This window comes from Notechis scutatus, unplaced genomic scaffold, assembly GCF_049901735.1.
Source record: "Notechis scutatus isolate UNSWTSFEM ecotype Mainland unplaced genomic scaffold, rNotScu1.2 NSCUCTG29, whole genome shotgun sequence".
Lineage (NCBI taxonomy): Eukaryota > Metazoa > Chordata > Lepidosauria > Squamata > Elapidae > Notechis > Notechis scutatus.
The window spans coordinates 54,057-80,123 of NW_028263112.1; the positions used below are offsets into that span (position 1 = coordinate 54,057).

The 26,067-nt window shown below is 60.3% G+C and overlaps 1 protein-coding gene across 1 annotated transcript; it reads right to left on the reverse strand.

The window, feature by feature from the left end:
• Positions 1-1,037: 1,037 nt before the first annotated feature.
• On the reverse strand, positions 1,038-25,048 carry MINK1 (misshapen like kinase 1). The gene is given in 41 exon segments (XM_087948618.1): positions 1,038-2,185; positions 2,330-2,343; positions 2,346-2,424; positions 2,426-2,469; positions 3,736-3,753; positions 3,756-3,894; positions 4,004-4,153; positions 4,285-4,385; positions 4,519-4,653; positions 4,757-4,900; positions 5,006-5,164; positions 5,400-5,511; positions 6,119-6,262; positions 6,657-6,771; positions 6,913-7,097; positions 7,358-7,381; positions 7,745-7,833; positions 8,569-8,681; positions 8,864-8,995; positions 10,489-10,532; positions 10,535-10,591; positions 10,876-10,998; positions 11,001-11,159; positions 11,451-11,621; positions 11,710-11,723; positions 11,726-11,894; positions 11,989-12,075; positions 12,248-12,364; positions 15,144-15,351; positions 15,460-15,529; positions 15,646-15,821; positions 17,003-17,081; positions 17,192-17,246; positions 17,429-17,460; positions 17,463-17,558; positions 17,882-17,972; positions 18,085-18,195; positions 18,299-18,424; positions 18,598-18,654; positions 19,795-19,860; positions 24,911-25,048. Coding segments are annotated over 41 exon segments (4,146 nt in total). The 5' UTR covers positions 24,968-25,048; the 3' UTR covers positions 1,038-2,101.
• Between the last annotated feature and the right edge of the window lie 1,019 nt (positions 25,049-26,067).

The following is a 26,067-nucleotide window of genomic DNA, read 5'->3' on the forward strand; positions in this document are numbered from 1 at the left end:
GATGGGGGGTGGGGGAGCAGGAAGTCCAGGGGCATCTCGGGAGGGGGAAGGAGGGGGAGGAAGCAACGGGCAGGGGGGTCTCTTCTTCTCGGCATCCAGTTTGGAATAAAAGCTGTTCGCTTCACAAGTGTCTCCATCTGCTTCTGGCCTTCCTCCCCCTCCCTCTCCCCTCCCCCTTTCGGTCTCTGGGCGTGAGAGGCGTCCGTTCCAGGCCACACAGTCTTGGGGGCGTTTGGATGAAGCAAAGGAACCCCACGGACACCGGCCAACCTCTTCCATGCATTCCTCCCACAATCCCGCCTTCCCCTGTTCTGTCCAGGCAGGGCGGACACAGAGACCCTCCCTCTCACGGTCAGTCAGCGCAGCAGCAGCCCTCCCCTCCCGAGACCCCCCGCCCTGTGCCCGATGGAGCACACACACACCACACACACCACAAATACACCCCGTCCCCCTTCTCAGCAGCCCACAGAGAGAGCCGAGAGCCAGAGGAAGCATTTTGGTTCTTTTATCCCGATGGAGCACAGACACACACCACACACACCACACACACACCCGTCCCCCTTCTCAGCAGCCCACAGAGAGAGCCGAGAGCCAGAGGAAGCATTTTGGTTCTCTTTATCCCCTTCTCGCAGCCCACAGAGGAGAGCACAGACACACACCACCACACACACACACACACCGTCCCCTTCTCGCAGCACACAGAGAGAGCCGAGAGCCAGAGGAAGCATTTTGGTTCTTTTATCCCGACCGAGCACACACACACACACCACACACACCCCGTCCCCCTTCTCAGCAGCCCACAGAGAAGCTGAGAGCCAGAGGAAGCATTTTGGTTCTTTTATCCCGACCGAGCACACACACACACCACACACACCACACAGACACCCCATCCCCCTTCTCGCAGCACACAGAGAGAGCCGAGAGCCAGAGGAAGCATTTTGGTTCTTTTATCCCGACCGAGCACACACACACACCACACACACCACACAGACACCGTCCCCTTCTCGCAGCACACAGAGAGAGCCGAGAGCCAGAGGAAGCATTTTGGTTCTTTTATCAAGAGATGAAATGCCAAGGCCACCACTGATTCCCTTGGAGGGGGGTGGGGTGGGAGGGGAGGGGAGGGAGGGGCATCTCCCTTTTCCACCGGGAGGTAGGGGAAGAGGGGAGGGGATTATATACAAATTGCAAGCAAACTGCACAAGAAGAAAAAACTCAAAAGTTGCAAGCAGGAAGGCCCTTCCCTGCCCCGCTGCGTCGGCACCAGCGGCCACCGGTGGAGCCCCGGGGAAGCACCCCAAGCCTAGCCAAAATGGAGAGGGGGGGGGAGGAGGAGGAGGGAAGGCCTCCCCTCCCCACGCAGGAGGAGGAGGAGGAGGAAGAGGAGGAGGGCTGGGGTGGAAAGGCGGCCCAGGCTTCTGGAGGGGGGAGGGGTGCCCCCTGCCCAACCTGATGAGCTGGGCCATTAAAGTGCTTCGTTAGTTCATTCCTTAAATTTGCCATATTACAAAAAGAAGAAGAAGAAGAAGAAGAAGGAAAGCCAAATATACACAACTCCCCTCGCGGCCGGAGGCGGGAGAGAAAATTCCAGATATACATCCAGGGGGAGCCCAAACCTGGGGGAGGGGAGGGCCGGCGGGTTGGTGGGCGGGGAGGAGAGGGGAACCCCCCCCCACCCTCTTTTACAGCGACCAATCGTCCCCTCAAGGACTCCGGAGCGCCAAGGAGACGGGTGGGGATCATGGGACCCAGATCACGAGGGGGGGGAGGGGGAAAGAAAGGGAAGAGAGCCAGAAGGTTGAGGGTGTGAGTGTGAGGTCCCTCGTTTGTTGCCTCATCCTCATCCTCACTCGCAGTTGGGATGAGGGGTGACAGAGACCGGGGAGGGGTGTCGGTCAAGCGAGAGAGCCCTCCCTCCCCTCCTCCCCACATGCTGCTGCCGGGGGGGAGGAGGGGAGGAAAGAGGCGGTTGGGATGGGAGGGTGGGTCTCCTCCGTAGCCCCTTAGGAGCCCCCGAGGGATCCCCTTCCCAAAAGGAGACATCTGGAGCCAAGGGAGGGAGGGGGCTTCTTCCTCCCGGCCGCAGCTGGACGAGGCGGCTTCACCAGTTCATGATGCAGTTCCGGTTGAGGGTCATGAAGTAGACTTGACTGCTGCCTCCCGAGCGCACCGAGGCGAAGAACACCTGCCGGGGGGGAGAGAAATGGTTGCAGAAGGTTGGGGTGGGTGGGTGGGTGGGGAGGAGGAGTGGGAGGAAGAGAGAGGGAGGGCCATGGAGAGCCCCCTTCCACCCCCACCCCGCTGAGGGATCCTCCCGGGCGGGACCCACCTTGTCGTTCCGCCGCACAGGAACTTCAGCCGCTGCGCCCGCTTGTGCATGAAGACGCCGTCCAGGTGACCCGTCTCCACCGAGCGGATTTCGATGAGCTTTCTCGCCCCAGCCCATGATCTGATTGGAGCAGATGTACGCTGGAGGGCAGGGGGGAAGAGGAAAGAACGTGGGTGGGTGGGGTCTGGCACTCGACATGACACACACCCCAAAAAAGAGGTCCTGACAATCCCCCGCCCCCATTGTGGTCCCTGGCAGCAGGGACGGATGACCGAGGACTTGGAGACATGACGTCCCGCGTGGGATGCAGGGAGGAGGGGGCAGGACGATCGGAGAGTGGGGTGCCTGCCGTCGGAGATTGTGGAGGCTGGCAGCCGTGAGGAAGAGGAGGCCGAGGAGCCTGTGCTAATGCGCGTGTGCGTGAAGGAAAGAGCAGCCGCAGCAGCACGGGCGAATCAGGACTAAGGCTGCAAGGGGATCGCCTTTTATCCCAGAAGGGATAAAAGCCAACCTTTGGGGTTGGCTTCTTTGCAGGAAGCAAGGAAGTTCTTTCGATGGATTGAAGCCCTGTTTACTCCGGTTTGGTTTCTTTTTTTTGGGGGAAACTTCTGGCTTTGGGATATTGATCGGCAAAATAGTCTTTGGTTCTTGGCGGCCTTTCGCAACCGGGCATGAGTTTGGAATGAGTCTTGGCTGGGAATGCCCAGAATTCACAGCGCCGCATTGAAAAAGGTTTGCTTTGAGACATACTTTTGGTTTGATTTGAAGGAGGCTTGGGTCAGAACACGCCCAGAGAAGGGGGGGAAGCTCTTCAACCGCTCGCAGGGAGGAGGCAGGCCTGACCGAGGGAGGGGAGCGGCTTCCTCCCAAGGCTGTGGGGGGGGGGGGGTGGGCACCCACAGCCCAGGGAAGGGAGGGGCTCCGGGTTTGGGCAAAAAGCATCCTGGTTGGCAAGGAAGAACCCTCCCCTTCCGTGTTTTCTTGCTGGAGAGAAGCCGACAGAGCGGAGACGGGAGGAAACTGTCGAGAGGCGGCAACCGCCGCGGGCCAGTTAAATTTAGGAAACTTCCGTCGGGGGCTCAGCCAGAGACAGCCAGCAGGGTGGGGGCCAGTGATCTGGGGGAGGAATCCGGAGAGTCAATCGGGCAGAAGGACTCCGGTCCGGGAGAGGGGGGAAGAGAGGATAAGGGTCAGAAAGGGGGTGGTGAGGCATGAGGGAGGAGCAGATCGAGGGCTAAGGGTTGTACTCCTGCTCGCCTGCGTGGGGAGCACCACCACCGCGGAGCGAATGGCGTTAGGCGAAATCTTCCATAAAAACCCCAGCCTGGAAGTCCCTGCGGTCCGAGGGCGTGCAGAGCGTTTGGGCGGGCTTTTCCGCAGCCCCCCCCCCCGTCTCCGGGGCTCACCGACAGAGGTGGGCATCTCCCCCACTGCAGGACCACGTCCTTGATGATGCGGCCGAAGGTGTTGACGTAGACGCCCTCGTCCTCGTAGCACAGGAGCATCTCCATCCCGTCCGTGTTGGGCAGGAAGACGATGGCATGTGGGGTGATCTGGGACTGGATCTAGGGGGTGGGGAGGGAGGGAGGAGGGCAGAAGGAGGACGGCTGTCATCCCCGCCTGGCCCTGGGGGGGGGAAACGGGCTCCTCCAAAGGGGCTCCCCCTCAACTCACGTGGACCGGGATGTAGATGTCGTAGTTGTTCCCCGAGTCCACGTCGATGGCGTGGAAGCCGGCGCACGAACCGTAGATGACCTTCAGCCGCTGGCCTTCCTCCACCGTCAGCTCCACCAGCAGCGGCCGATGCGGCAGGTCAGCGAAGGACTGTAGGGAGAGGGAGGGAAAGAGGGAGGGGAGGGAACGGGAGCGAAGTTACTCACCGGAGCTGCGAGGGAGGCGGGAGGACAGAGGACACCCCTCCCTCCCCTTTCCCGAGCCCTTCCGCCCGGCGGTACCTTGAAGGCCATGAACTTGTGGTAGGGCTTGGGCGCCCAGGCGTACACCTCCACCGAGCTCTTCAGCGCGATCACCAGGAACTTGATCCGCTCGTACTTCACTGCAGGCGACGGGAGCCCCGTCAGGGCCTGGGCCTCAAGAGGGACAACCCTCCCCTCCCTCCCCCCGCCCCAAGGAAGTCCCCGTTGCTTAGGGGAGGCCGGCGATCTCCGCCGGGGCTCCGCTCTGCTCACCCACGCGGTAGTGAATGCATCCCTCCATGTCCCCCACGGTGGTCCAGCCCTGTTTCTTCTCCACTTCGGGGTCGTTGTGCAAAATCTTGTTGCGTAGCCAGGAGAGGTAATAGACGCGCAGCTTGTTCCTCTTGCCTAGAGAGGCAGGGAAAGGGGGCGGGGGATACCGGGGGTCACCGCGAGCGAGGCGGGGAAGGGACTCCGGGCTGTGTCCCCGGACACGCCCCCGCGCGCGCACCTGAAATGGTGGTCAGGAGGTTAAGGCCCTCCAGGACATCCATCTGCTGGAAGCGCCGGCGGTTGATGAGGCTGTACACCTTGCCTTGCCCGCTGCGGTCCAGCAGCATCAACCCGTTCTCCGTGCCCACCAGCAAGTTGACCCCTGGGGGGAGAAGAAGATGAGCGTCCCATCCCAGAAGGCACCCCCTTCCCTGGTTCCACACACAGACACACACACACCCTCCTCCGGGCACCGTCCGTCTCTCACCCCAAAGAGCCGCGCAGAGGATCTCCGAGTTGAAGCGCTTCTTGTACTTGCGGATCTCCGGCGTGTCGCTGTGGGGCCGCGTGTTGGTGGGGTTGACGTTGACCACCGAGCCTTTCCGGGCCTCCAGCTGCAGCTGCTCCAGCCGCCCGGCGTCGAATGCTGCCCGCCCGGGAAGGCCAGAGGAAAAGAGGCTCGGGGGTCAGAGAGAGAGAGAGGGAGGGAGAACGAGGGCCACCCACCCACCCGCCCAGCGCCGGTGGGGCCAGTTGCTCCCCAAGGCCCCTTTCAACCACACAACCATGGCCCCCTTCGGCCCCCGTGGCAAATCTGGACAGAGTCCTCCGGAGGTCCAGCGCCCCGAGTGGCCCCACCGTCGTGGCTCAGCCGAACTCACCTGTGATGGGGATGGTGTCTCCTCCCCCAGGGGAGCTTTGATAGATGCCCAGGTCCACGAACATGGTGAAGGAGCTCTTGCCGGGGGCCTTGACGAGCCCCCGCGACTGGTACTGCAGGCGGGGGGGGGAGGGGAAGGGGTGTTAGAAATGATGGTCCCCCTCACACTTGGGTTGGCAATCTCTAAACCAGGATGGTCATTGGCTGAGCTTCCTCCAGCGGCCATAAGATGGAGCCAGAAACCTGGTTTGATTTGGTTTCGCTTTCCTTTTGCCTTTTGATCGTCATTCTGCTGGAATTGCTGTGAGTCTTGCAACTGTTTGCAAACTCCACTTTACTGAAGTTTGTTGATGATACTAAAGAAAAGAACTTCGTTTTTGGATTATCCCCGGACGGATTCTTTTGAATACTAACTGCTTTAACCGCGCATGATTTGGACGGTTTGTTGGACTTTTGTCTACCCGTTTACGGGAAGTAAAACCTACAATTGACTATTCAGGGTATCTGTGTGCTGGTTGTGTGTTATTCGTCACGTTTCCCTGAGTGCGCTCATTCTCCTAATGGGGGATACCTCAACAAGGGGGTCAGGCCAGGGCCCCTGCCAGAGGGCAGAGCAGCCCTCTCCCCCTCTCGACCCAGAGTGCCAAGGTCGCTGGGCAGGGGGAGGCCGTGACCGGGGGGCCGCCCTCCTCCAGCCCCCAGGCCGCCCCAGCCACTCACGTCGGTGGCCATGTCCTTGGTAGGCGAGGAGGAGCCGTTGCTGCTCTTGGCTTCCGTGGGCGAGTGGCTGGGCTGAACCACGTCGGGCAAGTTGGTGTAGCCGTTGCTGTCGCTGTGCAGGAGGCCACGTTCCTCCTCGGGGGTCTGGAGAGGGGAAAGAGTGGGAGGGCGGGGTGCTCACGGCTGGGTCGGGCCAAAGACGAGGTAGGCCGTTCCCGCCCTCGATTACGCCGCAGCCCAGCGGGGGCAGTTTGGCCAAGAGGGAGGGAAGCTCCCGCCGGATCTCCCTTACGGCGGCCTCAGGGACCCAAGGGAGGGCAGAGGAGGGGCCTTGGGGAAGGAGGGAAGGGCGGCTGCCCAGGGACACCAGATGAAAAGACGGCCGAGAGGGAGTCGCCCCCAGCTGATCCGGTGGGAGAAAAGAGACTCCCGGTTGGCGGGTCGGTGGGCTCTGCAGTCTCAGACCGGCGAGGTTTCCTCCAGGCGGGGGCCCCTCCTGCAGGGGGGGAGGCCACCCTGGGTGGAGGGGACTGCTCACCCGCTGCACCAGCATGGTGCCCTCCCCGTAGGAGCTCTCGGAGCCCCCGCTGCCGCCCGTCAAGTCCTCCACGTCGTGCACCACCATGGTGCTGACCGAGTCCGTGTCGCCGTCCCTGCAGGCCGGGAGAAAGGCGGAGGAGATGCCGTGAGAGCCCCGGGAGGGAGGGGTGTGTGTGAAAGGGGGGAGCCCAGAAGAGAGACCGAGCACCCCCCTGCGCCTCCACACACACACACCACACACCGCAGATCCTCACCTGGCCCCAGGGGTGCTGGTGCCGGCCTCGGAGCGCTCTCCGTCGCCTGCCTCCTCTTCCTCCTCCTCCTCTTCCTCCTCGTCCTCACTGGAGTCCACCTCTTCGCTGGAGGACGAGTAGTCCAGGGCCTTCTTGAGCGGTTTGGGGGCCGCCTCCTCCGGGCGCTCCTTGAGCAGGACGAAATTCTAGAGGGGAGGGCAGGGAAAGAGGGAGGGAGGGGTCCGGACGTTCATAAAGGCTCCAAGCCATTGGAGGGGTATGGCAGAGGATCCGATTCCTCTCCCCCCGTCCCCACGTTGCAGACAGGGACATGACTGGCTCTCCCCCTCTCGCGCCCAGCGTGCCCCGGGCCCCTTCCCCGCAGGACGAAGGGCTCAGCAGAGGGAGGGGCAGAGGGGGAAAGTAGGGGAGAGAGGCAGATTCGGGGAGAGAAGTCGGCACTAACCTCACCAATTGCCCGCTTATAGCTCTGAGTCATGCAGGAGGAAACAGAAAGGGAAGGGGGAGGAGGAAAGATTAGGCTGCTCGCGGCCCCTCCCCCCGCCCTCCCCCTGCCCAACACCAGGCCCAGGAGACCAAGGGGAGGGGGCTTCCTCCGTCTTCCCCCCACCCCACAAAGCCTCCTGCTGCATTGCCAGCCCTACTTGTCCGAGCCCCAAAATTCTTCTCGGCTGATCTTGCCGGTTTCTCTGGCTGCCCCCAGCTCCACCCCCTCCCCTCCCCACCGGGGGAGGGCTTCCTGGCAGGGCTACTCCTTTGCAGGCCCTTATTCCCCACCCCCACCCCTCTGGCCCTTCAGCCAAGCTGGACGCTGCCCCCTATGCCTACTCACTGCTGGCCGTCCCGGCCGGGAGCGATGGTCGTCTGCCTTGGCCTTCCTGACTTGGGAGAGGACGGGGGAGGACTCCAGCTTCAGGGGTGCTGCAGGAGAGACCGGGGGTGGGGGTAGGTTGGGGGTAGGAAGCAGAAACCCTCCCCCCCTTGCTTTGGCCCTCCCAACCCAGCCGGAGGGTGAGGAGCCCCCAGGGTGTCGATGGGAGAAAGGCAGGGGTGGGATTCCAATTTTTTAAACAACCGGTTCTGTGGGCGTGGCTTAGGGGGTGGGCGTGGCTTAGGTGGTCATGTGACCGGGTGGCCGTGGCTCGTGTGATGGGCCCGGGGGCGTGGCCAACTCAACATCCCTCCCATCGAGGCACGCATTCTCCTCGCCTGGCCTCTCGTGACTGTGGGGATGCTGGCAACCGTCGTAAGGGTGAAAAAGGGTCATAAGTCACTTTTTTTTTGAGTGCCGTTGTAACTTGGAAGGGTCCACTCCACACAAGCAAAGTTACCAGCAAAGGAGGGGGGGGGGGGGAAAAACTCCGGAGACGTTCCAGAGACAGGAAGTCTAATCCTGCCGAGAATGTAATCAGGGTGAACGGAGAGGCAGTTTCTGTCAGCAACACCAGAATGTTCCCTTCCTGCCTTCCTTACAGGATTAGCCCTGTAAATTTCTTCTAACAAGCGCTTCTCCCAACTGCTTCGAAGGTTAACAACCGGTTCTAGCGAATAGGGGGCGAACCGGGAGAATCCCACCCCCGGAGAAGGGCCCATCGCTCTTGCGGGGTATGTATGGGGGGGCTCCGAGATAGACCCCGCCCCAAAATCTTGCCTTACCTGCCACGCGGTTGCGCTCCAGGGAGCCGGCCTGGGGCAGGTGGGCGGCCCCTGACTGCAGCAGGCTGTCTCCCCGTTCCCAGCCGGGGTCGCTCCTCCGAAGGTCGGGGTTGCTGTCGGGAAGGAGGGAGGGGAGAGGCTGTGCTTAGTCTGCCCGGTGTGTCCCCCCACCTGCCCTCCCCCCACCAGCGGTGGACAGCGGCAGCAGCAGCGGCCCTGAAGGTCCTTCCCAGGGCAGGAGACACACCAGCAAGCGAACCAGCAGCCCTGGCGGGAGCAGCGGAGCAGCCATTACCTACTGGTGTTTGGGCCGGAGGGTCCGGCCGGTGGGCGGGGGAGAGGAGGGGCCGGCAAAGGGCTTCCCCCCTGGGGCCCCTTCTCCAGCCGGCTCTGCATGTGGATGTGCCACGCAGACTTGCTACGGGGCCTGTGGAGGGGAGGGAGCAGACGGGGGCGTCAGGGGGCCTGGCCGGAAGGGGAGCGGCAGAGGATGCCGCCTGGCGCTGAAGACTTGGCTCTTCCTGGGGCCAAGTCTGCCCTTTTCCCCTCCTCGGCCACCCGATGCCAGTTGCCGGCCCACAAACGGGCCTTTAGACCTTGTTAGGAATCTGTCCGCCAATGAGTTGGGTCGGCAATATCTAAGCCAACAATGTATGTTTGTCGCTTTAAGAAAAATCACTGTATTGATCTAGACTATATTCCGATGGGTTGATTATATTGCGAATGACCACAAGAGGGAGCTAGAGATCTAGGCTTGCTCTCTCTGACGTTCTGTCTCTCTGGCGTTCTGTCGCTATCTGTTGTATTTATACTTTGGTAGCTTGGTTTACTGGAAAGGACAAAGGCAACTGGTAAGAAGACTTTGTAATTGGATATCTTTGTTTACTATGATATATTGGTTTACTGGAAAGCGACAAAGGCAACTGGTAAGAAGACTTTGTAATTGGATATTCTTTGTTTACTTTGATATCTTGGTTTACTGGAAAGGACAAAGGCAACTGGTAAGAAGACTTTGTCATTGGATATCTTTGTTTACTTTGATATCTTGGTTTACTGGAAAGGACAAAGGCAACTGGTAAGAAGACTTTGTAATTGGATATCTTTGTTTACTTTGATATCTTGGTTTACTGGAAAGGACAAAGGCAACTGGTAAGAAGACTTTGTAATTGGATATTCTTTGTTTACTTTGATATCTTGGTTTACTGGAAAGGACAAAGGCAACTGGTAAGAAGACTTTGTAGTTGGATATTCTTTGTTTTACTTTGATATCTTGGTTTACTGGAAAGGACAAAGGCAACTGGTAAGAAGACTTTGTAATTGGATATCTTTGTTTACTTTGATATCTTGGTTTACTGGAAAGGACAAAGGCAACCGTAAGAAGACTTTGTAATTGGATATCTTTGTTTACTTTGATATCTTGGTTTACTGGAAAGGACAAAGGCAACTGGTAAGAAGACTTTGTAATTGGATATTCTTTGTTTACTTTGATATCTTGGTTTACTGGAAAGGACAAAGGCAACTGGTAAGAAGACTTTGTAGTTGGATATTCTTTGGACTGTTAAACGTACATGAGCTGGACCGTTTATTGGACTGTGCTAGTTCTTAAAGTAAACTTTTAACTCAATTTAGTGTTTCTATGTGTGGCTGAATAGTTATTCGTAACTACTCTCATAAACGTTTCCTTGTTACTCAAGGGTTATTCTGTACATAACAGAGCTCTCTGACCCAGCCCAACTTTCTCCCACCACCTGGACAGGGGAGGGCAGGGACACCCGTCTCCCTGGCGTGGTGGGCATTCGAGGGCATGGCCACTGCCCAGACAAGGGGAGGAGGAGGAGGAGGAGGAGGAGAAGGAGGAGGGTCTGGCGGTCTCCTCTCCCACTCCCCGAAGTAGGCAGCTCTCAGGGGCAGGGTACCCACCTGGCTCGGACAGCGTGGGCCGGCCGGGTGCCGCTGCTGCTCCCCCACCGGTTACTCCGCTGGTGTTGAGGGCAGTTGCTATGGAGGACGTCCGCTGGGGAACCTGGGGGGCGGGAAGGAGAGGGTGAGGCTGAAGACCACCACCCCCCTTGCAAAGGATTTGAGGAGAGGGGTCTCCGCCTAGGGGAAGGATCCTGCCTGGATGCCCCTTCGCGCTGCAACCACCAGGGTCTCGAACCCAACCTGGGCCAGGCGGCAGGAAGGGGTCCCTGGGCCCGCAGAACAGGGGAAGTGGGGGGGGTGTGCTGGGTGGCCTCACGGTGGAGTCTTCACCCCGGCTGCCCATCCTCCCGAGCCCCACCTTTCCTCCCCCTTCCCGTGGATTACCTGGGGGGGTCCATTGGGGTCCATTTTGACCCAAGGTCCACGCTGGTCCGGACTGGGTCGGGAGGGCGGTGGGACCGGCCCCTCGGAGGTGGGGTCGGAGTTCTGCCGGATCATGGCCCGCTTGAGGAGGGTGGGGCAGAGGAGGAGGAGGAGGAGGAGGAGGAGGAGGCGGAGTCATGGACAGGGAAGGCAGCCATGTTCTTGCCGGGCTGGTCCTGCAGCGACTGGGAGCGAGGGACAGGGGCGGCGTAGGGTTTGAGCGGGACGCGGTGGGCCAGGTGGCTCTGTGGAGGGAGGCAGAGGCCGTGCGTGGGCGTCACGGAGGGGAAAATCCGGCTCCCCGGGGCGGGAGGAGGGGTGTGCCTCCCCAGCCCTGGGGTCCCGCCGCCCAAGGGCCCCACTACTCCCTCTCTCGGGGTCCCCTCGGGGGACACGGGACACGGGGCTCCGCAGCCTCCAAGGGGCAGGCCGATGGGAGAAGCAGCCGATGGGAGGAAGCAGCTGGGATGCGCGGGCGGAAGGGGAAGGAGAGCAGGTGGGGAGGGGAGGGGAGGGAGGGCAAGGGAGGGGCCCACCTTGTGCTGCCCCTCCTGGGGCTCGACGGGCGTTGCATGGGGGCGTCTGCGAGGACGAGGCGAGGAGCCCGGCTCCGCGCAGGGCTGGGGGCAGCGGCGTCTGGCCGGGGGCTCCCAGCTTGGCCTTGGCCGCCAGCGAGGGGAGCTCTCCTTGTTGGCTCGCTCCTCCACCTGGGGGAGGGCGACACTCAGCTGATCCTCGGCGCCCTCCCTCCCTCCTTCCCTCCCCGCCAGGAAAGGGCCCCGGGGTGAGGGGTACCTCGCGGGCCCAGGGGGCTTCTCGGCGGCGGCTGCACTGCCGCGGCCGTGGTGGTAGAGGGGCTTCGGCGGCGGCGGCTGCTGCTGCTGCTGCTGTAGGGACTTGAGGTAGGCGTGCTCCTGTTGGAGCTGCCGCTGCAGCCGCTCCGACTGCCGCTGCTCCTCCAGCTGCTTCCGCTTGTACTCCTGCGGGGGAGGAGGGAAGCCGCTGGGACTTGGAGGGGAGTTTGGTAGTTTCCCAACGGGAACCCCTCCCCCCCGCCTCCCGCTCCTGCCTCACCAGCAGCAGGGCCTGTTCCTGCAGGAGCTGCTGCTGCAAGATCTCCAGCTGCCTCTGCTCCTCCTCCAGCTTGTGCCTGATGTATTCCTGGGGGGGAGGGAGGGAGGAGGTCCCGGTGAGGGAGGGGCAGCAGTAGAAACCCCCTCCCAAGAACACCTCAAATGCCCCACCCCCAGCCTGCCAACTGCCTTCACGCAGGAAAGCAGGAAAGGGTCACCCACCGGGATCCCTCCCCCTACACGCGCTGCGGACGCCCCACCTGCTCCCGCTCCGCCTGCCTGCGCTCCTCTTCCCGGCGCATCACTTGCAGGTCCTCCAGCCGCCGCTGGTGCTCCTTGCCCTGCAGCTTCCGCTGCTCCCGCTCTCGGCGCTGCTGCTGCGGACGGACAAGCGGGGAAGAGGGCAGGGTGAGTGGGTGTGGAGGGCCAGGTGGGCTCCGGGCACCACCAAGGCCAAACCTGAGACGGCCCGGGGTCTGTGTGTGTGTGTGTGTGTGTGTGGACTGGCCCAGCCAGGAGGCTCTGACCTTTCTTTCTATCTATATCAATCATCTATCAATTTATCATCTATCACCTATCTATATCCTATCTATATCCTATCTATCTATCATCATTTATTTATAGTCTATCATCTATATCTATCTATCCTCTATATCTATATCAATCTATATCTATATCTATCACCTATCTATCTGTCTATCATCTATATCTTTCAATCTATATCTATCACCTATCTATCTATCTCTATCCTCTATATCTATATATCAATCATCTATCAATCATCTATCACCTATCTATATACTATCTATCTATCTATCATCTATCATTTATTTAGTCTATCATCTATCATTTATATCTATCTATCCTCTATATCAATCAATCATCTATCACCTATCTATATCCTATCTATCTGTCTATCTATCTATCTTGTCTATCATCTATATCTTTCAATCTATATCTATTCTCTATATCAATCATCTATCAATCTATCATCTATCACCTATCTATCACCTATCTATCTATCTATCATCTATCTATCTATCATCTATCTATCTATCTATCTATCTATCTATCTATCTATCTATCTATCTATCTATCTATCTCTATATATCAATTATCTATCAATCTATCACCTATCTATCACCTATCTATCATCTATCTATCTATCTATCTATCTATCTAATCATCTATCATCTATATCTTTCCATCTATATCCTATCTATCTATCTAATCTATATATCATCTATCAATGTATCATCTATCACCTATCTATCTATCTAGTCTATCATCTATATCTTTCCATCTATATCTATCGTATATATCTATATCAATCATCTATTAATCTATCATCCATCACCTATCTATCTCCTATCTATCTCCTATCTATCTATCTATCTATCTATCTATCTATCTATCTATCTATCTATCTATCTGTCTCCTCTATATCTATATATCAATCATCTATCACCTATCTATCTATTTATGTATCTATCTTGTTCTTTTACACCTTAAAAAACTCGATCACAACCTTAAAACAGCACTGGAGCATCATTGTTGGGGCCGTTTCCTTTACACCTGCTTGGACCCCAACCTTGTGCTGGTTATCACGGCCTTTGCTCCATCGTTATGGGATGGAGATCACTACACTTTCACCGTTCTGTCTCTCAACGGCTGGCTGAATATAGAGACGGTCAGTTAAAACGCTACCAAGGCTTCCAATACAGTGTTTCCTGATTGGATGATCTTAGGCATCCTCAAGGTATAACTCACAGTGATGTCGAGATTCATCTAACGTCCAACTCTTTGCATAGCTGACTTCATAAGTGTGAAATTATAATGATCTTCATCCCATAACGATGGAGCAAAGGGTGCAGATACCAGCACGAGGCTGGGGTCCAAGCAAGAGCGAAGGAAACTCCAACCCAACCAAGGGTCAGTTCAGTGACCAATCAGGATGACAGATGTGAGCACATGACATGAACTACATTTCCCATGAGGCATTTACATTTCCCATGAGGCATTCCCTTAACAATCTCAATTCCCAATTAACCATATACTGTCTGAACAGCACAATCGTTATACATATCCATCTCTTATGAACATTTAATATATAATACTGTACAGTTATATACATTTATCTAGTCTTGTCTTATCTTTATTTCCTATTTTCCAGCCAATTATACCACATACCCCAAATTTCGTGACAGTCCGACTCTTCTTTCTCTTTTAATTTTAGAGTCACTCTATCCATTTGGAATGACCAATTCATCCGAACGCTGTTATGCTTCCAACATTGTGCACGTTCTTCTTCAATAAATGTCATAAAATAGATTCCATCTTTTCCTTGTATTTCTTTTTAAATGTTCCCAACATGAATACCTCGGGTTCAAATTCTATTGGTTCTTTTACTATTTCTTGTAACCAGTGCCTAATTTTAATCCAGTTATCTTTGGGCTACGGGGCAGGACCACCACATGGGGTAGAAAGTGCCTTGTGCCTTTTTTTTAACCCTTCCAGCATGCTGGCTTCATGTTGGGATGCATTGTAGCTAATCTCATTGGAGGCAGGTGCTGTTAGGAACCTGTCCACCAATTAGTTGGGTCGGCAAATATATAAACCAACAATGTAGGTTTGTAGCTTTCAGACAAAATCACTGTATTGATTTATATTATATTCCGATGGATTATATTGCAAATTACCATAAGAGGGAGCTAGAGATCATGGCTTGTTCTGATATTTTCTCTCTATCTCTCTGACATTCTGTTGCTATCTAAGGTTCTCTATTGTATTTATGCTGTGCTTATAGTTTGATATTTTTGTTTACTGGAAATGACAAAGGCAACTGGTAAGAAGACTTTGTAGTTGGATATTCTTTGGACTGTAAAACGTACATGACCTGGACCGTTTATTGGACTGTGCTTTTTCTTAAAGTAAAACTTTTAACTCAATTTAGTGTATCTGTGTGTATCTGTTTACTCTCATAAACATTTCTATGTGCATATCCTTGTTACTCAAGGGTTATTCTGTACATAACGGGTGCCACCGGTAGAACATCGTACGGATGTTTTCTGTATAGGCCGACGATCTTGTTAACGTATAATTCGGATTCCAGACTTTTTTCCCCCCCGCCATCCTGCTAGATCTCGGTCTGCTCACCTCTTCCACTCGCCGGCGCTCCTCCTTCTGCTCCTCGATGCGGCGCTGGCGCTGGTGCAGAAGGTGCTTGATGTGGGCCTCGGAGTCGCGGTGCTGGGCGGCCAGCTGCTGCTGCAGCTTCAGGGCCTCCGAGTTGCTCTTGTTCTCCTGCTGCAGGCGGAGGAATTCCCGCCGCAGGGTGGACTCCCCGGGGACGTTCATGATGGAGCTGGGGGGGGAGAGGAGGGCACAGAGTGGTGGGGGGGCTCAGCTGGCTGCCAAGAGGCACCGGGGAAGGGTCAGGCAGAGCGGAACCCGCCCCTCTGCCCCTCCGTACCTCGGCTCTCCTTCCTCGCCGCGTCCGTCGTCCTCTTCCTCGCTGCCGCTGTACTCGTACTCGGTCTCGTCTGACGGGAAGGAAGACCAAGAGGGCGGGCCAGTGCAGGGCAGAACCAGGCATTCCCTGCCCGGCCGGCCGGCCGACCCGTGACCCAGAGCCGCACCCCCCCCCCTCCCCGCTTACCCTTCTCCCCTCTCTTCTTGCGGGTGCGGTCGATGTGGTCCTTCAGCTGGATACGGACCTGCCGCTCGGTGGGCTGGTCACGGATGAAGGGGAACTTGAGCAGCTGCTCGGTGGGCGGCCGGTTGGGGTAGGCTTTGATCAGGCAGTTGTCAATGAAGTCGATGAATTTCTTGGACCTGGGCCAGAGCGGGAGGGAGGGCCTGGGGTTACACTGCTCCTCCCCACCCCAAGGGGAAGGCCCCAAGCGAGGGAGGCCGCTCACCCGTAAGCCCAACTCGGCCGTTCTCACTGCCTGAGAGCTAGCTCTCCAGCAGGCATGGTGACTTCGGCCAGACCCCGAGATGGGAGCCGTTACGGGAGAAGCCTCCCCCCGCCACGTATCCTCCCTCACCCCCTTCAGAAGGAAGGAAAGCAGGGACTGCCATCTTAGACAGGACCAAGCAGGGTTGCCATCTGGCCGTTTTTTCCCGCCAAATTCGAGAAATCTGGCTGTATAGAAATCCGTTTGGCCGTGAAAAAATAATCATGTCTCCGGCCAAATATATTTTGGCCGTATGAAAGTTGCTTGGTCGTGAAATCGACATTTTGGCCGAATGCCGGTTTTCAAGACAATATATTCGCATGAAAACGACTGTCGGATGGTCTGAAAACCCCTGGAAAACGACGCGATACACAGGCCGAAGCCTTTTGACTGTGAACAGCACTGCGTAGTATAAGCGGATGTTAACCCGGATGTAAACATCTCAGTATTGGGATTGTTTTCTCGCCAGCCGGCGCGCGGCGTCACGGAAAATCCCGGATGTGCGACCGAGTCATTATTTCCATGTCATTATTGGGGATAATTCCTCTCTTTTTGAAAAGAGCATTCCGTTTTCATAAGGATTCTATATATAATTGCTATTTTTTTTTTTGGTGTCATTTTGTTTAGTGATTATATTTTTTCAATGGGGGGAGGGGAATCCCCCTAAAGACCCTCATGCCCTCCTCAGGATCGCTGCATTTGGGCCCTGAGCTTTCCAAACGGTAGTAGCGGTTATTTAAAGTGAGCTGCCTAGCCTGGATGGGAGTAAAGAAACGCAGAAATTCCCATGACGTTGTCGAATAAAGACTATTTTTTAATGATTTGATTATTTAAAAACAGTTAAAAATACAAAACAAAAAAACAATATATCCTCATGTCATATTGCATAAAAAAATTTGGCCGTGAGAGAAAATAATTGGGCCGAATTGGGCCGTATTTTGACTTGAGTTTGGCCGCAGAGCCAAGCTGCGATCTGGCAACCCTGGGACCAAGTCTTCCTCCCCCCCCCGCCCCATCCCTTGTCGCCTCTTTAAAGCCCCCGCAGGGAGGACGTACCATTTCTTGGACTTCAGCTTGGGGGGCGGATTGCCCGGGATCAGGAAAAGCGCCCGCATGGGGTGCATGTCGCACAGGGCTGCAAGAGGGGGGGGGAAGAGGTGAGCCGAGCCGGGGGGGTCGACGGGTGGCCCCATCCCTCCCCGAGAGAGAAGCGAGGGCCCCCGAGACGCTGCGGCGGACACTCACGGGGGGCTCCTTCGGCCATCTCGATGGCCGTGATCCCCAGGGACCAGATGTCACTCTGCAGAGGAAGAGGGAAAGGAGGGAGAGGTGGTGTCAGGCCTGCTCCAACTGGCTCCTGGAGTGGAGAGAGACCCTCGACTCCAACTCCTCCTTAGTCTCCTCAATCCCCACCCCCCACCCCCGGCCTCTCTGACATGCAAGACCACCCCCACCCCCGCAGTAGGTTTCCCGGAGACCTACTCTGTAGTCGTACGTGGCATCCGGGTTTTCGCGCAGGCGATCACCTCCGGGGCCATCCAGTAAGGGGTGCCGATGAATGTGTTCCGACGCCCGACCGTGCGGTCCAGCTGGGCGCTGACTCCAAAGTCAACTGCAGAAAGCCGGGGAGGGGGAGGGAGGGCTGGTGTGATTGTCTGAGGGGGCCCTTGAAGTGGGTGGGTGGGTGGTGGGGGGAAAACGACACGGAATGTGCCCTGCAAAGGCCAGAAGGGTTTCCTGGCCCGCTTGGAAAAGCTGGTTCTAACTTGGCTCCCTCTGCCAGCACGGCTAGAGGAGCTCCCATTTCCTGGGGTGTCTGGGAAATCGAGTGCAGGCTGGTCCTTCAGAGGGGCAGATTCCACCCCTCCCCCTGGGGTGGGGGCCCTCCCTCCCTCCCTCGCCCTGGTTCCAGAGGGGAGCCAGCAGCCCACCTACCCAGCTTCACTTCGGCGTTCTCCGTCAGCAGCACGTTCTGACCCTTGATGTCCCGGTGGATGACTTTGTGCGCGTGGAGGTGAGCCAGGCCCTGGTGTGTGTGTGTGTGTGGGGGGAAAGGTGGAGATCAGCCTGGCGCAGCGGAGGGGGCCACCTCCCCCTTCCGCCCAGGAGCCCCTCCTCCTCCTCCTCTTCCTCCTCACCCGCAGGATCTCCCGGCAGACGTAGGCGATGCAGTCCTCCTTCAAGGCGTTGCCTTTGGTGTTCTTCACCAAGTCCGTCACGGAGCCGGCTCCGCAGAACTCCATCACCAGCTGGCGGGGAGGAAAAGGAGGGGTGGGCAGGGGAGGTCAGGGCTGCCAGGCCAGGGCAGCTGGGGGGCTGGCTCTCAGGGACCTACCCCACCCCGGTCCTCACCCAGAGCTGGTCGTCATTCCCGGGCGGGCTCTTCTTCACGAAGGCCCCGTAGTAGGTGGCGATGTTACGGTGGTGGGAGTATTTCTTGAGCATGTTGATCTCCTGCTTGATCTCCTCCTCTTCGTCCTTCCGGGGTAGGGAGGGAGGGAGGAAGGCCAGGTCAAGGGTGGGGGTGGGAGAACCCCCCGCCCGGCAGAAGAGCACAGCCCACCCTTCCGTCCGCCTCCGGCCTGGAGCCCCCTGCCTGACTCCCACCCCCAGTTCCCCCTTCCAGGGAGCGGGACGGAGCCAGCGCCTACCTCCGTGACGTCCATGACTTTGATGGCGGCCAACTGCCCCGTCTTGACATGGCGGCCCTGGCAGAGGGGGGCGGGAAGAGGAGGAGGAGTCAAGTCAGAGGCCCCTCCCAGCCCCCCCAAGCGGAGGTCTGGGGCCAGAAGCCTTGGGGGAAGTGGGCTCCGGCTCTGCTCAGCCTGATCCGCCTGCTGGGGGTCGGAGGTGGCCGCGGCCCGCTGGTTCGGAGCCCTCCTTCCAGCTGCCACTCCGAGGTCTTGAACCAACGTCCATCCGTCCGTCCCCATTGCCCTGCCCTCCCTGGCTGCACACCCCGATTCCCCCTTGGGCTCAGCGCGCCCCCAGGGGACCAGCTGCCCTGCCAAGCGCCGAGGCTAGAGGGAGGGGTCCCAGTAGCTTTTAAGCCCCCTCCCCTTTCTGGGTCTTCGATCATCCTGGGGGCTCCTGCTGGCCCCCACCAGCCCCAGGGTGGGTGGGTGGGAGGGAGGGAGGAACCGAGGGCTGCCTCTCCCTCTGAAGGCTGGCTTGTGGGGGAGGGTGGGGGTGTTTCTCCTCGGCACCCTCTTCCCAGCCAGGCGGCTGGCGAGGAAGAGGAAGGGCAGCCATGGCTGCAGAAGGTGGGGGAGACCCCTCCCAGCCCAGCACCACTGGGCAGCAGCCTTGCTCAGGACCCTCCCCCCAAGCACTGTTGGAGGAGGGGAGGAGAGCCACGGGCGATTTTCCCCCCTGCCCTCTGCCGTGTGCTGGCATTGTCTTCCGTGCCAGGCAGCCCGGCGTGGGCAGCCGTTGCTCGGCAACCGCCTCGCGCTTCCTTTCAAGGGACCGGCGCTAAAAGCCCCCCATTAAGTGTGAAGAGAGCGATCTGGTGCACTTCCCCCTGGGCTTCCTCCCCCGGGCAGGGAAGGGAGGGGAAGGAGAGCTCCAGCCGGACAGACACCCCCACTCCCTTCTTAACGCTCCCTCCCTTTCCCAGGACCACCGCAGGGTGGGATGTCTGACCTCAAGGAGGTCCAAGGACCCCCCACCCCGGCCCCCTTCCTTGCCAGAACCCTGCAAGGAGGAGACCCTTTGAGGGGGGACGGGTGTGTGGCCCTCCACCCCAAGGCTCCCCAAAAGGCCCAAGGTAGCAAAGGAGGGAGGGGTTCTGACAAACAGGGCTCCTGCTGCCCCTCCCCCCACCCCCAAATTCCCCAGCCACTCACCTTGTAGACCTGCCCGTAGGTGCCATTGCCAACCACTTCCACCAGCTCAAAGATCCCGGCGGGATCCTGTGGAGGGAAAAAAGGGCTGGGTGAGACCCTGGCAAGACCGCCCAGAGAGGCCACGGGCAACACGGGGCCTGGACCTGCCTGGGGGTGGGGGGTGGGGAGGCTGTGACCCCCCCCCCTCTAGCCAAGGGGAAGGACTAGCGCTGAGGACCCCCGTCTCCCCTTCCCCGGGGATGGCTTGGGCCTACGCAGGCTCCCCCCGCTAGAAGAGGCTAGAAGAGGCCCGGTGTGTGGCTGTCCCGTGGAGGAGGGGTGCAACACAGCTAGGAGCTCCCTAGACACAGACACACACACACACACAAACGGGGCTTGTGCCACTTGTCCTAAAAGGACTCTGTTAGTACGGGAACCCCCTCCCTCCGCTAGTGCAGATCCCTTCCACGCTCCCTGAGCAACCGCAAGGAAGGCCGGTCTGGTGGGGTGGGAGGGTGGGGGAGGGCAGAGGAGAGGCCGGGCAGCCCTGGTGCCAAAAAGACAGGGGGGGGTCTCTGCCCCGCCCTCAGCCCCCAAAACTGGGGTGCTTAGCTCTGCCCGGATGCGCCTCTCGCTCGCTCGCCTGGGTCCCCCTCCGCTCTCTTTCCTTGGTCCCGGGGGCAGAGCTGGCCTCCTTGCCTCAAATGTAGGGTAACAGGCGGATGGGGCCGCCTCCCCCAGGACAGGTAATTAATAGCTTCTCATTAGAAGAAAAGGGACGGGGGGGGGGGGAATCCAGGTCGGAAAAGGTGGGACTGTCCAGAGAAGCGGGGAGAAGCCGGCGGGGACGGATGGAACGGGGGGGGAGGCTCCCTCACCTCCCCACTGCCCCCCAGTCTGTTTCTGGGCTCCCAATGGGCCCTCAGCCTGGGGTCCCGAGGCTCGAACCCCCAAGGGCAGCTCCCCTGGGCCCCTTCCTCCCCGCCTCCCTCCCTCTCCCCCCGTCCTGAGGGGAACACAGCCGAGGCGACAGGCAGGATGGGGGCCACCCCGCTCTTCCGAAGCCATTCTGGGGGGAGAAGAGGCACTGTGGCCTCTCCCCCAAAGCACCCCAAACTCCCAAGGCCAGCGGAGTTTCCCCCTCCGCACCAGCACCTCTTCCTGTCCTTGGGGGCACCAGCCCCTCCTCATGGGGGTGGGTGGGAAATGATCCAGGCCCCAAGGACGACGACACCTTCGGGGTTCGGGCCTCTACTGCGGGCCCCCTCCTCCTCCAAGGGCCAAGCCCAGAGCTTCCTTCCCTGACTCCCCTCCCCACAGACCCCCAAAGGGGAAAGCGGAAGGCAGCTCAAGCCAACGGAGTGGGGGAGGCCGGAGGGGGTTCAAAGGAGGTTACTGGGGGGTGGGGGAGGGAATGGGGTGGGGAGGCTGAAGGGGGTTCAAAGGAGGTTACTGGGGGGTGAGGAGGGGGTGTCAGTCCCTTGCAGCGGCATCCCCCCTTCTAAGGTGGGGAGGCGGTGAGTCAGACCAAGCGGGACCTGTGCTTAACAGCTGCCCACCTCCACGGCTCCCCTCCACCAGCCCCGGCCCACGCCAGGCATGGTGGGAGGAGGGAGGGGGGGTGGGGAGAAGGTGCAAGGGGGAGGGGAGGGGAAACGGCTGCCGCTGGAGGCTTTCCGAAAAGGCTCTCTCGGCCTGCGGTCCGTAAGCAAAGGAGGGGAGGGAGCCGGGTAGCAAAGGAGGAAAAGGAGGGAGGGGAATCCCCCTTCCAAGCCAGCCCCCTGAGAAGAGGCCTTCGGGGGGTAGGGGTGTGTGTGTGCGCGCGTGTGGCCAAAGGCAACCTTTGATCCCCAAGCGAGCCAAGGCCCGACTCCCTGTCCCCACCCAGTTCTGGAGATGGCATGACGCCTGCCGTGCCAGGCCTGGGAAGGCTCTTCCGGGCTGTGGGGGGAGGGCAGAGCAGGGAGCTCTCTGCATGCCCCAGGCCAGCTGCCCCCCCCGCAGGCTTGGAAATCGTGCCTGGGTTGGGGCGGGAGGGGGAGGAAGCTGCCAGCCTCCGCCCCCACGGAGGATGCCTTCATCTCCATGGCAGCCTTCTCGAAGTGGGGAGGGGGAAGCTCTGGCTGAGCTCAGCCCCGGGCCGGGAAATTTTTGGGCCCTGGGGGGTGCCAGCTTCCTCCTCCTCCTCCCCCATCCCCAAGGAGGGCTCTTAAAGGGGGGGCAAGGGAGCACAGCTGCACCCAAGGCAGGCCAGGGAGCAACGAGCGATGTCGGGAGGTGGGTGGAATGGGGGCGTCTCGGGGCACGTGTCATCGTCCTACCCAACGTTGGATCCCCGGAGGGCCCCTTCCTTTGCAGCGGCAGCTGCGGCGGCTGCTCCTCCTCGGGGAAGGGCAGGGGACACCAAGGCCACCGGACGGCCACCCTCCCTCGCTCCCCAGCCACCCAGAGGATGCCGCACTTCGACACACACACACACACACCCCACCCCACCCCCGCTCTGGCTGGAGGCCAGGCCAAGCGGCGGCCTCCTTAACCTCCGCCAGGCCTGCCCACCATGGGACGGGACGGAGACCCTCTTGGGCCCGTGGCGGGCAGCGGGCAGCCCCCCAGGCAAGGCCAGGGTCCTCCAAGGTCGGAGGTGGGAGGAAGACGCATCCCGGAGGCCCCCAGGCCAGAGGCAGGGTGGGGGATGGGGGGTTTCCAGCCTGTATCAGGGAGCCCCCAGTTTCTCTCCCTCCTCCCACCCCGAACGAATTCACCACGGCCCCAACCACGGCCTTACGCGGCGCTCCGGCCCAGGGAGGCTGCGAGGAGGGGAGGCTTTCCCGGCGGGGGTATATGCTGCCACCCCAAAGGAGGACAGGGGGTTGGGAGTCAGGCCCGGAAGGCAGGAAGGAGAGATGGAAAAAAAGAAGGGATGGAGGAAGGGAAAGACCAGAGGGAGGACGGGAGGAGGGAGGGGGTTCCCTCTTCCTGGCCCTGCACTCGTCCCCATTTCGGCCTCTTCCTAGCTGGGCCCAGGTGGGCTTCCACCCCCCCCCACCCCAAGTGTCCCTACCCCCCACCAGGTGTTTATTCAACCACCCCCCACCTCCCCAGGCCTGGAGAGAGACAGAGAGAGACCGAAAAGCCGGTCTGGGCAGGTCCAACGTCGACAAAGGGGCCCCACCCTCCACATCTCCTTGGGGGAGAGAGGCCAAACCAGCCAAACGGCCCCAGTGGCAGAGCAGCCAGGAGGGAGGGAGGGAGGGAGCCAGGTGACGGGGCCTCACCTGCGTGGCAACGGCCTGGGAGTTGCATCCTTGGGCTTCCAGGAGGGCCCAGGGACGACACCCCTCCTCCCCTCCCAGCCCGGTCTGGCTCCCCTGCGGCCGAGGGCTCCCCACGCGCCAGGAGTCCCCAGGGCCACGGCAGGGTGGGCTGAGGAAGGGTGGGGTGGGGGGAGGAGACCCGCGTCCACTTTCGGGAAGAGGACCCTCACTCGATGGGCGACCACCGGTCAGGAGGGAGAAAGTCGAACGGGAGTGGGTCGGACTAGATGACCGGCAGGGGGGCCTCTCGGCGGTGGGCCGTGCCGGAGGGCAGCTCCGTCCATCCGACCACCCCCACACACCTCCCCCATCCCACCGGCCAAAGGAGCCTGCAGGGGGCCTGCCGGATCGGGTGGGGGTGGGGGGTGGATATAGGCCGCTGTGATCGAGCTTGCAAGTGGCGGTGGGGGGATCGGGATTCGCGCTTCGGGCCGGCGGTGCTGCAGTCAACAAGTTTTCCCTAGCAACCAGCGGGGCAGGGGGCGGCGGGAGCGAGCCCCCTCCCCCGGCACCCGAGCCCCTTCCTTCCAGGGGGGAGGGGAAAACAGCAGAGAAGGGGAGGGGAGCAGCCTGCCAGGCCCCTCCTCTCTCTCCCCCCTTCCGCCACAAGCGCTCCCCTCCCCCAAGCGGCAGGAGCTCCCCTCCCCTCCCAGCTTCAAGCAGAGACCAGGGGGCCACCACAACATCAGGCTAGCCTCCCCTCCCTCTCCCCCCCCCGCCCTCCCCCCTCCCCACCACCACCACCAAGCGGCTCCTTGGTGAATCGGAGGGGAAATTTCCATCCACGGTCCCTTCAAATCAGGCCAATGGAGGTGGAGGGGGTGGGGGCTCTTGGGACAGGAAAGCAGGGCAGAGGGAGGGAGGGAGGGAAGGAGGGAGGGAGGGGGAGGCCAGGCCTGGGGCTCTGCCCCTCCTCCCCTGCTCCAGGCAGAGAGAGACAGAACAACCAGGGGGAGGGGATGTCCCGGCCTGCCTTCGGAGGCCCCCAAGGATTGGCCTGCAGAAGAGAGACCCCTCCCCACACACACACCTGAAGGGGGAACTCCCAGGTGGGACACACACACACACACACACACACACCCAGAGGAAGGCCCCCAGGTGAACAGTTATGGCTGCTTTTCACCTCCTTGGCTACGCCACTTGCTGGGGGAGAGCAACGACTCTGAAGAGGGAGGGGAGGGGGCTCAGGCCTCTGGGCCCCTGGATCCTCTCCGGGACCCCTGTGAAAGGAGGAGGGGGGACCCTCCCAGCCTGGCAGGTCCTGCCTGGGGAGGAGGGGGAACACCCTCCCATTCCCAGGAGGGGGAGGGGGGGGTTGCCTGGAGGGCCCCTCCCCCTCCCAGGGGGACACACCTGGAGGGCCTCCTCCCAGGCCTTGGGGAGAGGGGGACACACCTCCCCCCCCCCTCCCCAGGCCTTGAAGGGGGACACACCTGAGGGTCCCTCCCCCTCCCCAGTCCTTGGGGGGGACACACCTGGAGGGCTCCCTCCCCTCCCCAGGCCTTGAAGCCTTTCCCCCCTCCCCCCTTTGCGACCCAGCCGCTTCCCTCTCCCCCGGGGGGGCTCAGTTCCTGCCCGGCTTCCCCCTCTTTTCCCCTGGGGCGGGAGGGAGGGGGCCCCTTAAGGTCACCAAGACGGGTCTCTCTCTCTCTCTCTCCCGGGTTGCCTTGGCTGGGGGGGCTTTTTGCATCGGGGGCCCCCAATGCAACCTGGGCTCCTTCTCCCGCCCCTCCGGTGCTCCCGATCGGGCTCCGGGCGAGGATCTTCCACCCCTCCCGGGGAAGCTTTGCCCGGGATCCCCCCGCTCGGGCGGCCCCACTCACCCGGAGGGCGGAGAGGTCGATGTCGTCCAGGCTCCGGGCGGGGGCCGGATCGGCCATAGCAGCAGCAGCGGCGGCGGCGGCGGCGTCCTCCCCGATCTCGGCTACGGGCCCATCGCGCCGTCCCGGCCGAGGCGACCGTCTCGGTCGGCGGCGCCCTGAACGAGAGAGAGAAGCGCCGCACTGCGCAGCGCGCGCGCGGGGAGGTGGGAGGCGCCGCCCGGGAGAGGGGGCGGGGCCTCCGGACTCGGGCTTCGGCGGCGCCCTGAGCGAGAGAGGCGCCGCAACTGCGCAGGCGCGCGCGTGGAGGCGCCCGGGAGAGGGGGGGGCCTCCGGACTGGGCTTCGCGGCGCCCTGAGCGAGAGAGGCGCGCAACTGCGCAGGCGGCGGGCCGCCCGGGAGAGAGGGCGGGGGACTCAAGGCTTCGGCGGAGCTCTTTCGGGGCGGGGAAAGAAGAGCGCGCTCAAGGCGAGCATGCGCGGTAAACCCCGCCGCTGGGTTTGGGTCCGGGGAGCGGCATGGCGGAAGGAAGCGGCGCTCGGGCCACTTCCGGCGGAAGCGTGTCGGAGGAAAAAGAGGCGCGGAAGAAGCCGGCACGTGGCTTTCGACGCGCGAAGCTCGGCGGCCCGAGCAGCCCCCCTCCGTTCAAAGCAGACACGGGACAAAGACCGACCCCCACGTTCAAAGCAGACACGGGACAAACATCGCATCCCCCACGTTCAAAGCACGGACAAAGACCGCCCCCACGTTCAAAGCAGACACGGGACAAAGACAGCCCCCACGTTCAAAGCAGACACGGGACGACCGCCCCACGTTCAAAGCGAGACAGGGATAAGATCCCCCCACGTTCAAAGCAGACACGGGATAAAGATCGACGTCAAAGCAGACACGGGATAAGATCGCCCCCGTTCAAAGCAGACACGGACAAACACGTTCAAAGCAAAGACAGACCGCCCCCCGTTCAGCAGACACGGATAAGATCGCCCCCCGATCAAAGCAGACACGGGATAAAGATCGCCCCCCGTTCAAAGCAGACACGGGATAAAGATCGCCCCCCCACACGTTCAAAGCAGACACGGGACAAAGACGCGCCCCACGTTCAAAGCAGACACGGGATAAAGATCAGCCCCCACATTCAAAGCAGACACGGGACAAAGATC